This window comes from Corapipo altera, unplaced genomic scaffold (genome assembly GCF_003945725.1).
Source record: "Corapipo altera isolate COAL_440 unplaced genomic scaffold, ASM394572v1 48b, whole genome shotgun sequence".
In the NCBI taxonomy this organism is placed as follows: Eukaryota; Metazoa; Chordata; class Aves; order Passeriformes; family Pipridae; genus Corapipo; species Corapipo altera.
This window is the reverse complement of record NW_020884884.1, coordinates 10,849,888-10,862,146: the sequence shown is the minus strand read 5'-3', so window position 1 is coordinate 10,862,146 and position 12,259 is coordinate 10,849,888. Positions and strand designations below refer to the sequence as shown.

Below are 12,259 nucleotides of genomic sequence, written 5' to 3'. Positions count from 1 at the left end.
AAGAAAAAACTAAGCTATTCTGTCTGTAGAGTCCTGATATTTCATTCTTTCTAAAAGACAGAATATAAATGATTTAAAAACTAACAATTGTTCTCAAAATGTCGTTCTTCAACTAAAGAGGCTAGTTTATCAAAGCATCTGATATTTTCAAGTACATCTACTTGCAGATACAGTTTAGGCCACCGCAGTATCTTACCACTAAACCCCTTAAATGTTAAGTAATATTAATCAAATGCTTAAAAGGTGATAAGGTATACTAAGGTAAAGCTGGAAGTTTTGTCTTTTGGTGATCATGTAAGTATTTGCAGGTTCTAAGGGGAAGTGGGACAGCTGTAAAGAAGGTTTAGGGGATGCAAGCATGTGTGTTTGACTCATGGCCTGACTGATGTCTGTATGTGCACTGTGAATGTTTATTATCTCTAAGGAAAAAGCTGAATCTCTGTGGAAAGGATTTTTTACTCCAGTCTTTGCCTCGCATGTACTATAATGAAACTGCTTCAGACATCAATCTAAACAAAATCCTGGGAATACCTGTATTTACTTTTTGACCAACTAAGCACTGTTCTAAGTTACAAATTAAGAGATTTCCAGTTTCTTGCATATATGTGGGGTCCCTGCTTGCCTTGAACACAATGAAGACCTGTGAGTTCATTTTCTGCCTTTTTTTTGTTTTAAAAGTAGACCTGTGTCTGTCTTTTTACAGGAGGAACCATTTTTGCTTCTGATAAAAGGTCAGAGTTTCAAAATGCCAGTGTTCTGAGAAATTTTCCTGTCTTTCCCCCTACTAAAGGCTGCTTTTGTGCAATGTGGTACATAGGTCTGCATCCCTCTGTTTTGAAAAGAATGTATTAGGATGAATTTTGAATTATTTGTGTTCATAGGAACAAAACAGGCTTACACAAATTCCTGTGGTAAAGGCTGTAAAAAACATCCAAACAGATTGATATCACCTTGTTAATGAGTAAGGGTTTAACATGGTTCATATTAGCTTGTCAAGCCACAGTGGCTGTGTTTACGTGAAAAACTGATGTTCTCTTGCCTTGTGTCCACATGTGTATTTGGCTTACATAAAACCTGAGCTTACTCGGCCTCCTGGAGCATTTAGCAGAAGCACCAGACCAGACTTGTAGCATTCCACATCGTTTGTGAACATAAGATAAAGCTAATTTGAAGATCTGAGCAAGAATGCCCCTTAATCGTGCTGCATACACATGGAAATCAGTGTCAGAAGCCAGATGTATGAAAGAAAAACATTTTCCTCCTCTAACTTTCTATCTCCCTCGGGCATTCTTATCGATGACCCAAATGCTCAACTTCATGTCCAGAAGTTTTCCAGCATGTTGCTCTCATTTCTGAATTTTTTCTACAAGTTTTCTTACCCTTTCAGTATGTACTTCTTGTTCTTCATGTAAGCTAATTAAATGTGATGCTGATGATGCAGAGGACAGGATGTTTCACACAAAATGTTTCTCCAGATAGATGAGATTCACAATTGAGGATTACTGTCTGGCCTAAGGAGAAAGGGAAAAAAAAATTATTATGTGGGAGAAGTTTATAACACAGCACTATTTTAGCACAGAGGCAAAAAATAGCATGCTTACAAAATGACTATGTCACTGGAAGTGTTAGGCGTTAAGCAATATCAGGAAAAGATTAACAATAAGAGATAATTACTGTAATTTGACAAGTAGATTAGGGAACATAAATAAAATAAGGAACAATATGAGCAAGTGCAATCACAAAACATAAAAGCCTGCAAGTTATAGGAAATGACTGTTGTTCTTCAGAAAAAGGAGAGAACAGTAGACAAGGAAGGCAATAGAGTCATGAGAGTTTTTGAGACTCATTTTCCTGCTTTGTGATAAAGACAGTGCTGGTTAGCTGGGTTTATTACAGGGACTGGAAAATTACCTCCCATGTGAACAGTCATAATATAGTAAACTGGATGTTATTGAATGCATGGTGGAAGAATGATAAGAAATTACAGGTACATAGGGCATATGTTTGTAAACATAACTGCTACCATCTTAAAGCAGTTATGTTATCCACTTCATTTGTGAAAATATTCTGTTCAGTGAAATTGTTTGGGAGATCTTCATCGCTAAATCAGAGTGGATTATAAAAGAGCAGATCAGTATCTTAAATACTGTCAAGCACTGTGTAACATATCACCCAGGCTTCAGTGCAGAGAGGGATTTCTAGTGATCCTCACAATAATAAATCCTGGATTGTTACATTAATTTATTGAGTGCTGCTGTTTCAGGGGAGAATATTGCTCACAGCATACCAGCACTTCAGTCTTCTTTTTGTTTTTTATGCAAAAGTTTGTAAGTCCTAGTTCCTGTCTTCGTAATAAGCCATTTTTAGTTCCTTTGAGACAGCTCTTCAAGTCATTACATTTTCCCCTTGAAGCAGAAAAACCAATGCCCAGTATTGTTTTAGTTCCTAATTAGAAGGTCCTCAATATATTCACAGTTAAGGTGGTTATAAATATATCTGCTAAACAGATAATGCCATTAAAAGTACCTTTCTGAAGAATAGGAATTTGAAAAGTAAATTTCAGGTAACTGAGTCAGCTTTCCTCCTTCACAGTACATGTGAAAGAGAAATGGGGATAGTGCTTAATTTTAAATAAATTCCTCATTTTATATTGGCATCTCAAATTGGTGCAAGATAAAAAAGTTTTGCAGTTCAGTTACAATTTAGTTTTTCTCCAGCCAAAATCTTGTTTTGCCTTAGTTTTGACAATTCTCCAGCCTCTTCCATATTTCTTTTCTTCCTGAGATCCGTACGGAAGAAAATTGAAGTAGGTTAGGCTACGTGGTCTTTCTCTTGGCATCTTAATTAATTTCTTTAGTCTTCACTTACAGGTGAATAAAAACTGGAAATAAAAACAAAACAGGACTGAACACTGCTCTCTTTATTTACTTATCTACCCCTGCTGCTTATCTTATCTACTTTTTCTGTTCAGTGATATTTGCTGCTGCTCTGTTTGTCTGGATTTCTTTCCTACAACTTTTCCTGGTTGTTTGGGGGGGTTATTCGCTGTTATTTCCTTATTGCATTGAATTCTCTGTAAAAATCTTTGACTCGCTTCTCACTCAGGTTTGTCTTAATTTACTGCCAAAAGTCCTTTAAGAAACAAGCAAAATGCTTTGGAAATATATACTTCTCCATTGTAAGTGTTCAAGGTTTAATTCTCCTTGCTGCAATGCATGCTCTTCCTACCCTCTCATTCAATTCTTCTCTCTGCATTGTAGTGTGAAATACTGTTCTGTGAAAGTTCTTTAGGACAGGAACCATGCCCTTCTGTTTAAACTGTGAGGCATCCAGCAACTGATTCAGGTCTTCTTATCTGTTTCCCTTAAATATTGTCAGTAGTTAGAATTAGTATTAGTAAGCAGTACCTTTGACAGGGGGGACACACCAAAGCTACTTTTCTGATATCATAAGAAGTGTCTCTAAATTCAGTTCTTCTGTCAATTGTTATGGATTCTCATTATTATTTGCCTCCATTGACTTGAGTATAGTACATTTGCAATATACCTTGCTGTTGGTGATTTTTGCAGAAAAACTAAGTGGGGCATCAGTTTGTTAAGTTGCAACACAAAAGCAAGATTTGTCAGAATTTGTAAACCTTTTAAGAGAGAATCACACTCCTTTTGTAGCCTGTGGAACTTTTCATATTCTCATTTTGAACCCGTTCGTAGTGTATTATGAAAAATAATTCTATATTAATACTTTGAATCAGTTTGAAATATATTATTATATACTTTTCACTTTCATTTTATGTTGTCAGAATGAATAAGTGACCAAAATTTTTGTGGATTGATACTGTTGACACCAGTTAGGTTAACCTGTATTTTAAGCTGCTGTACACATTGAAGCGTCGCTGATAATTTGGTTTGCACTAGCTTGGACTTTTCCTCAAGTTTGTATCTTGAGGTATGATGGAGGTCCCAGAGGGCAGTCAGTTGTGCTGGGCTGCCTGCCTACCCAGGCCATCTGCTGTAAGCTCTGGATCAGTTTATAAAAGTGGACCCCCTCGCCCAGAGGATAAAGCAACGTGATGACTGTTGTAGGCAGAGAGCTCGTATCTTGTGGTACCACTGTGTAACATCCATGTCCCATCAGCTGGGTAATAAATGTTATCCTCTTGTGGTTTTGTTTCTGCAGAGAATGCAAGATCTGAGGATGGTGGAGAGTTCTCTTTTCCAGCTCTGGCAGCCCAGGTTTTCACCCACTCAACATGTCAGTAGAAATCTATCAGTCCCCTTTTTGCAGAACCTTTCTGCATGTAAAGACGAGGGAAAAATCTCCTCAGTTCTGATTTATCCAGTACAGAGGAAATTTTCAGACTTTTATACTATGAAGTAGCAGTAAGAAAAACTTTATACTGCAAGAGTATCTGTTCTTTTTTCCTCCAACCCTGAGTAGTGTCAGGGAAGGGATGAAAAGAAACATATTCTAGTTTAATTATACGGCTAATGATCTATTTAATCTCATGCTTCTTGTTATTTTTCTTCAAGGAGGAGTAGAATCCTAGGGACAGAGCTCCTATCCCCTCACGTCTTTCAATACTGAATCATTGTAGCTATGTTTTCATGTAAATCTGATGGATTAAAGTCTGCTGGAACCTAGAATCTGTATAGTTAATGTAAATATTTCCTTCGTATAACTACTTCATCTAAAATAGGTAATACATTACAGACAACTGCTTCTTTCTTATAATTTTACCCACAGCAGAATACAGAAGTTGGAATAACCCAAACAAAGTATTTATTAGCACTTACAGTTTACTTCATCCAGCAGCTTTTATACTATTCAGTGAATGTTATTAAACTTCATTGTACTTCAGTATAAGCATCTGGATGTTATAGGTGGGCAAGCAGAGAAGCAGACTGGTTACAATGACATGCTGCAATAAAACCTAGTAAGTCTGACTTGCAGTTTTCTGCACATTCTGTGAAACTAAAATACGTTCTGGTTTTACTATTTGCTCTTTAGAGTGATTATTTCATATTTTTTCCAGTCACTAGTCAGGAGGAGCTCAGAGGTATTTACTGTGAACCTCTAGTAAGTCAAGGAAAAAAAGATGGTGTTTTCCTTTCAGCTCTGATGGCCAAATGCTAAGTGTAAGTTTGACCGGGATTCTTTCCCAAAAAAAGTAGATTTGACATAGTTTTCCCTCTAGGTCTATTTGTGATTGTATTTTTTTTCCTGTGCATTCAACAATGTAGATACTCAGATTGTATCTGTTAGCTGAAAATATACACTTCTTTTTTACCAGTGTTGAAGTACGACTAATTCTAAGTAAAAATTGTTTCTTTAAAATTAGAATGGAAACTTTTTATGGACACACTTTCCTTTGTGATAGATTTGAGTGGACAAGCAATATGTTAATTACATTTGGTTTAAATAGAGTATTATGAGTAAGGGAAGAAAATGCTGTCACAAACCTAGACTGACTGATTTTTCAGTACAAGAGTAATGTTCTCTTATTTTACTGTTAAGCTTTTTATTGCTGATCGAAGCAGTATCCCAAGGCTTCTGCCAAGCACCACGTTGTCTGTGTGATAGGAGGGATTTGGTTACAGTCGAGCAAGTCTGAAAAATGGTAAACTGACAGCAAATCTGGGATCATGGTTGGTAAGGCAGCTTTTGTGGTCACGTGCTTTTATTTGATGTGGTTCCTTGTGTCTCCTGTGCCAAATGGTGCAATGTACTAAAATGATGAAACTGCAAAAGAAAAAAAGTCAAGTATTTAACTTCAGCAACAAGGGAGAAAGAGAACGGGAAAAGAGATCAAAGTCCTTAACATGCCTCTCAAAATAGAAAAAAAGAGCAAAAAGGAGGGAATTTCTTTCCACATGCTTGAGGCTACTTTTGCCTATAGCCATCATGAGTAATAAACCCTTCAAAAATGCTTATGTAGGTCTGCAGTGTGCTTTAGTTTCAAAATACGCCAGGTATTACAGAGAGTTAAAAAGGGTATATCTTGGTTAAAGAAAGAACTATAGTCTCTGAAGTCTACTTTCCATCAATAGTACGTAAATTTGAACATGTTTTAACATTGGCCACACAAGAGAAAAGCTCTTAGTTACTTTAAGTTGGTATAAAAGGTCTTTCCATGCAGAGGCAAGGTTTTTATTTGTTTGCATTTTCAAAGCTAGATGAATCTTCAGCTGTATCATTCACGATCATTGACATTGTCATTTCCCTATTTTATGTGTGTTGTGCAGAAAGAATTTATTGGATTAGAAATTGATTGAGTACAATCAATATTATGCACCACTTTCTTTCGGTATAAAGCTCTGTAATGTTATGTTCACGCTGTGCTCAGTGTTGGACCTCCTTGCCCAAATACACATTTTTTACTCTTCCTTCCTTGGAGAAAGAAAATGACTACTATTGGGTAAGGTAGCTCCTTTTAACAGCATGAAACTTTTCTGTAAATGTTCTTTTCTTTGTGATACTTGTTTCACAGACAAACACACACAATTTTTGGAGGTGAGAAAAGGGAACAGGTAAAATGGAGGGGGGTGAGGTGCAAAACATAATCTGTGTTACGTGTGCACAGGTGCTTAACCTGTGTTAGCACAGAACTTTATAAACTGTGATGTAGATAGTCTAAAATAATACTCATTTTTCAGACTCAGCTCAAAAGTTTCCCAGCAATCCAGAGAAACCTGCATTTTTTTCTGCTCAGGGAAAGAGGGAAGCAAAATGAACTGCAGGGAAGAGGTGGTGTGAATGCAAGGAGTTTAGGGGAATTAGACAGGCCCAAGTTAGTATGGGGAGAGTTGTAGGGAAGGAGGTAGAGATGGAAGTAAGAACATCTCTCTACATAGCTGTAAGTCTACCTTGCTAAAGCACCCTGTCATCTGAGCTTGAGACTTGGAAACACCCCTTTTCCCTAATGAAGGGATGGTTTTCAGGAAGAGGGAATAACTGGTTTACACGTAAATACTCAAGAACAAAAGCGGTCACTTCTGTAAACCTGTGAATTAATGCTATGCCTTTTTTTTAAAGGATCATTTCTTGAGAGACATTTTAGTGTAATTATAAGCTATCAAGAAATGGGAAAGAATTTTGCAATTTTGTATGTGGGCCTGAATAAAAAGATCCATTGAGAGACAGACAGAGCAAGTCACTTGGAATGCACCAGTCAACAGCAGAAATGTAAACATACTCCAGCTACGCTCTCTGCACTTGTATTTCAGCGTGTTGCAGCACAAAACTTCTATTAATGCAGGCTGACTGCTATACTTGTTGAATTCAGTAGTGAGTCTCTCACAAAATCCAGCTAATTCACAGATCATGGATGAGAACCACACTGTGTCTGCCACTCTGGAAACTCTGCTCTGTCTTAGAATGAAGTGTGTGAAGTTGGTTTGCAGAGCTGACTAGGTTTGGAGCAAGCCAATAAAATGCTGAGGCCAACAAATCTTTGTCTCTGTGTTCCAGTGTGTTTGAACAACCTTATCTCATAGACAGGTACATCTACCATATATTAGTCTTCATCTGGTACTAGTCCTATTGAAATAACATCCACTAAGACTGTTGCTTTCTGAATTATCATAATTATAGAAAGCCACTCTCAGGCTGTTAGAACCTTAGCCTTTAAAAAGTAGCAGGTTACTGGAAAAAACTGTGTAAAAATCAGACGCAATTCAGTTGGTTGTATTGAAACTAGTCTTACTCTGACTGTAGAGGAGCAATATTAATTGTCTGTATTTAAAAACAAAATAACTTCCTTATCATATCCCTTGATGGTTTTTGTTTAATTTCTTTTTTTTGTCTTGACAAAAGGAGTGTGGGGCGTTTTTGTGAGTGGAGTTTAACAGTGATAGCAAGAAGGAAAGCTTAATTGCAAACAGAGTGGTGTTAGATCTGTGCTCCAAGAGGCCTAACTATCTAGAAAGCAGGTCTGATGTGCAGCAGTCTTTAGCTTGTGCTGGTGAAATATCTTGACAAATGGAATATCCTTGACTATGAAAAGCTTCTTATGGCACTTTGTTCTCCACTTTTTCTTTTGATTGGACTGTGAGGTACCTCAAAAAGTAGCATGAGATACTAAGCTGCATACTGCAATTCCCTTGCCTTTTACAGGTCCTTCTTTGATATTGTGTAAATCACTTTTTTCTTCAGCTACAGATTTATTATAAGTCAAATGAATTATTACAGCCTCTTGCGCAGTCTCTTGATTGGGAGGTACTGGCATGACAGAGACATCATAGTACAGCATAGTAAAATCAAACTCCGAGCAATAGCTTCCTTATATGTTTAAAAATAAAAGGTAAATATCAGTTTAATAAGACAGATGAGCCTTAATTGCTAAATGTTTATAGAAAGTTTTGAGATGGTCAGAGGCCAGGTCCTGTGCAAATGCAGTATTTTATTAAAATATTTAATAACCAGATTCTCTGATGCAATTGAGGGAACAAAGATCCCTGTCCACTCTTAATTTTCCCTACCCATAATAATTTCCACAGAATATAAATTACATATTGTACAGCTTTATTCTGTTTTCAGAGGATAATTATACTAGAAATTCCAGCCTTCTTTCTGTGGAGGGATCTTTTTCTCAGAAACCACACCTTGTAGCAGTCTGTTTTTCATTTGAGAAAGGCTGAATTTCCATTAATGTCCACAAGTTTTTATGGGTTTGTGCCTTTCAAGAGATGGATACAGGTAAAATGTGTGTTTCCCTTAGTCACAAGTCATAATAATTCAGTCTGGAAGATGTATGTATTGAAAGCTGATGATATAGGAGTGGAAGCTTTTTTTTACGTGCGTGATACGTTAGAGATTACTTTTAATTTCATGCCTGCTATTGTAACAGAGAGAAGCCTGAAATTCCTGTTGTAGTCATCTGAGCATCTCCAGTGGTATCTCTACACTGAGACGGAACTTGGACTTGGTGTCAAATGAGGCAAGGCAGGATGCAAAATGGACAGTACCACTTGCTCTGTCTATGAGATTGGAGGCTATGAGATTTATGTAACCATTTAAGGAGTTTAATAAAAGGAAAGGCAGGGTCTCAAAGTAAGGTTCACAAGCCACTTTTGACATACCAGAAGGGACAAGTAGCAAAACATTCTCCAATATTAGAGACTGATGGACCCCATATATTTTCAGTTTCCTAAGAGCAAATTACTGTTTCAGAAATGTTCCAACTTTTTAATAGTCACACTCCACTGTTTTTAAACATCCACAAGTTGCAAAATTATATTCCCGTCTGAGTAATTTTAGTAAGAGGGTAGCAGCAAGGAAACTGAATTCAGTTTAAAAAAAATCCTGTTCAAGTCTTACTTCTGCTGGAAAAGTTTGTTTGTTTTTTTCTGTAGCTGTGGTGTACTCAAAGCTTTTTTTTTCATCATTGCATATGCAAAATCCAGACCTGCAGAACTGTTCCATGTGGTGAACAGTCTGCTAAACCCAGACTGTTTTGCCTGAGTAGCAGATTTCCATATACCTCATTATGAGTTTGGGATTTTTTTGATTTATGTAGACTCTGTTCCTTCAAAGGGATGTATGACTGTAGACCTTTACATGTACCAAAGTGATTTCTTATCAAGTACTGAGGAAAATACAAGGGCAGGTCCAGTTGGAGAATATGAGCGGGTTTTTTGCAGAGAACTTTCTTTCTAGCCAGTTTAATTTATCATGGAAACACCATGTAAACAGAAGGCCACAAAGTTACTTAGCTTTTGAAGTTTTTAATGGTGGCCAGTGAGTTTTTGGATGGTTAGTGAATGATGTAATCCACAGTGTGTAATGCAAATTCATATTCTTTTTGATTGGTAAGGGACTATAAGAAAGATTTAGGTCAGTACTGCTAAAAGAAAGTAGCACAGACTTTATCTCGTTGAATACAGCCTGATTTAAATAAGTGTTAGATCTTTCCACACCAAAGAAGCAATTATCCTTGGTAATAGCAGGTGTGCTTGAGTCTTCCATCCTGTGATAAAGGCAAATGATTAGGGTACCACTAAATACATTTCTAAGGTTATCTTATTTCTGTGGATTCCTACCACTCAGATTTCCAGTCTGTGCATGGACAGAGTTAATATCCTTGGTTTTATTATTTCCTTCTGGGGATGAACAAAATCATAGAATCAGGGAATATAATTATGAAACAATGTAGACTGGAGAGAGCATCTGGAGGTTATCTGGCCAAGCCACTCCTCAGAGCAGGGCCAGCTTAGATCCGTGTGCTCATGGCAGTCGTTCAGCTGAGCTTTGTGGACCACTGAGCACCACTTCAGAGGAGCCACTGGCTCCATAATCTCTTTAATTTTCTGTTAGATAATTGAAGGCATCAATACACCTTCAATAACAGTATGCCTTAAACTCCCCTCCTTAACAGCCCCACCTCCCCAGTGTTCTCTGAAGACTGGACAAACCCATTTCTTTCAGCATCCCCCCTTACATCATCATGTACCTCATAAACTTTCTGATCCACTACCCTCTTAATCTAGTAGGTTAACATCTGTGTTGTGTTGGAAGGTCCAAAACTGGAGTAGATGATATCATCAATGTTTGCATCTGGCCATCTATAACTCCTCAGTCCAAATTATTTTGATTATACTTAGCTTTATTGACTGAAGGTGGTTTTTGGAATAATTAAGACTTCAAGTCTCACACAACTAACAAGATACCTGAACTACAGTATTCCACATCTTACTGATGAGGACTAAGGAACAGAACTGTTCACAATGAAAAAACTGTTTCCTGAAAGAATGCTTTGCATTAAGTGATACTCTTGATTTAAGTGGGTTTTTTAGAGTGGGTCATGTTCTAACCTGTTTTTGTAGATGGTGTCACTCAATATCTCTTCTTGTCACCACAGCATAAAATACACTTCCTCATGGCCCACTGACTTTAAGCATAGGGAAAGAGGACTGTGCAGAAATCATTTTCAGATCCCAGGGACCATATGTATAATGTACTGTTAAATTAACTTCTGTTTCTAGTGCACTTGGAGGATCATCCGCCCTTCACATCCCAGCCTTTCCTGGTGGAGGTTGTCTTATTGACTATGTACCCCAAGTATGCCAACTGCTAACAAACAAGGTAAGTTAGTAAAGACAACTCAGTTTTCCTTTTCATTATGCTCTGCATTGCATGTCCATAGAAATCGTTATTCTTCTGCCAGGTAGTCCAGGCAAGGCATACTTAAGGTGAACTACACAGAGAATATCTTTTTGATAAGAGCTGAGCACCTAAGCAGGACATTGAATATAACAACTCTTTTAGGTAAACAAGTGACATTGGGGTCAGATCCTGGAGCGGTTTTTTTCTTCATGTGAAATGTTCCGATTTAGGGTAAAATGTTGTTGTAATGTATAACACTGCATTGTAGCATACTATTTTGTTAGTAAATACAAATGTGTAGTTTGCATTTTATTTTTCCATTTGGGAGTTCTCATACCTAGTCATCATTAAGTTTTGAATACTTTCAATGATTTTTATTCTCATACATTTCATCCAAATGAACTGAATCAGCAGTCTGTTTGGATGTAATAGCTATTTAGGGTTGCTGAGAAGGTTGTGTTCCTGTTAGCTTACTGTTTAAACAAAAAAGAACAATTATAGTATTTTGAAAGTTTCTCCATTATTTAAGAGTACTTTTCAAAAGAAAGCTTAGGGGCCAACATCTAAAAATTTACCTATTGCAAACTTTGCATTTGTTTATTATTTTTACTTTCAATTGTCTAAATGAAGAAAATAATTTTATCTTTTAGAAAAAGTTCTTCAAGATGTGTTTCCATAATTATATTGACTCTATCCTTAGAGTTGTTTTTGTTGTGGTTTTCTGTTAAAATTACTCTCTGTTTTTAAAATCTGCAAGCATACAGGACTGTTTTTATCCTTTCTTAAACGAAGTCATTTGAGCAAACTTATCGTGCGTTTTCCTTTTCCCAAAATAACATTTCAGATCCTCCACAGAGCCTTCAAAATAATTGTAGTTTTTTATGAAATGAATATATTTCAATGTATAAATAGAATTCAACTTTAAGGTATACAAGATAGCTCTCAGCAATGACTGTATCAAGGCCTTTTCAGGAATTTTAGGAAAGCATTTACCAGCCAAGAAATTCTGGTATTACCATAGCCAAGAAAATACTCTTCCTGTTCCTTTCAGTGAGGGAGAAAAAAGGTTTCTAAAATACAGCTTTTCGTTCTGGAAAGTAAAGGAATTTACGTAGAGTATCACATATGGAACCACACCATAAGTACTTCAAGTCACCAG

General features: G+C 36.8%; 1 protein-coding gene across 3 annotated transcripts in view; it reads left to right on the top strand.

Annotated features, from left to right (window-relative positions):
* The window catches only part of BABAM2 (BRISC and BRCA1 A complex member 2), a 168,913-nt gene that overhangs the window by 118,039 nt on the left and 38,615 nt on the right, over positions 1-12,259 (top strand). For all 3 annotated transcript variants that reach the window (XM_027641655.1, XM_027641654.1, XM_027641656.1), the window contains exon 8: positions 10,980-11,079. In XM_027641655.1, coding sequence (XP_027497456.1) covers positions 10,980-11,079 — 100 coding nt within the window. The remainder of the gene's footprint in view (positions 1-10,979; positions 11,080-12,259) is intronic.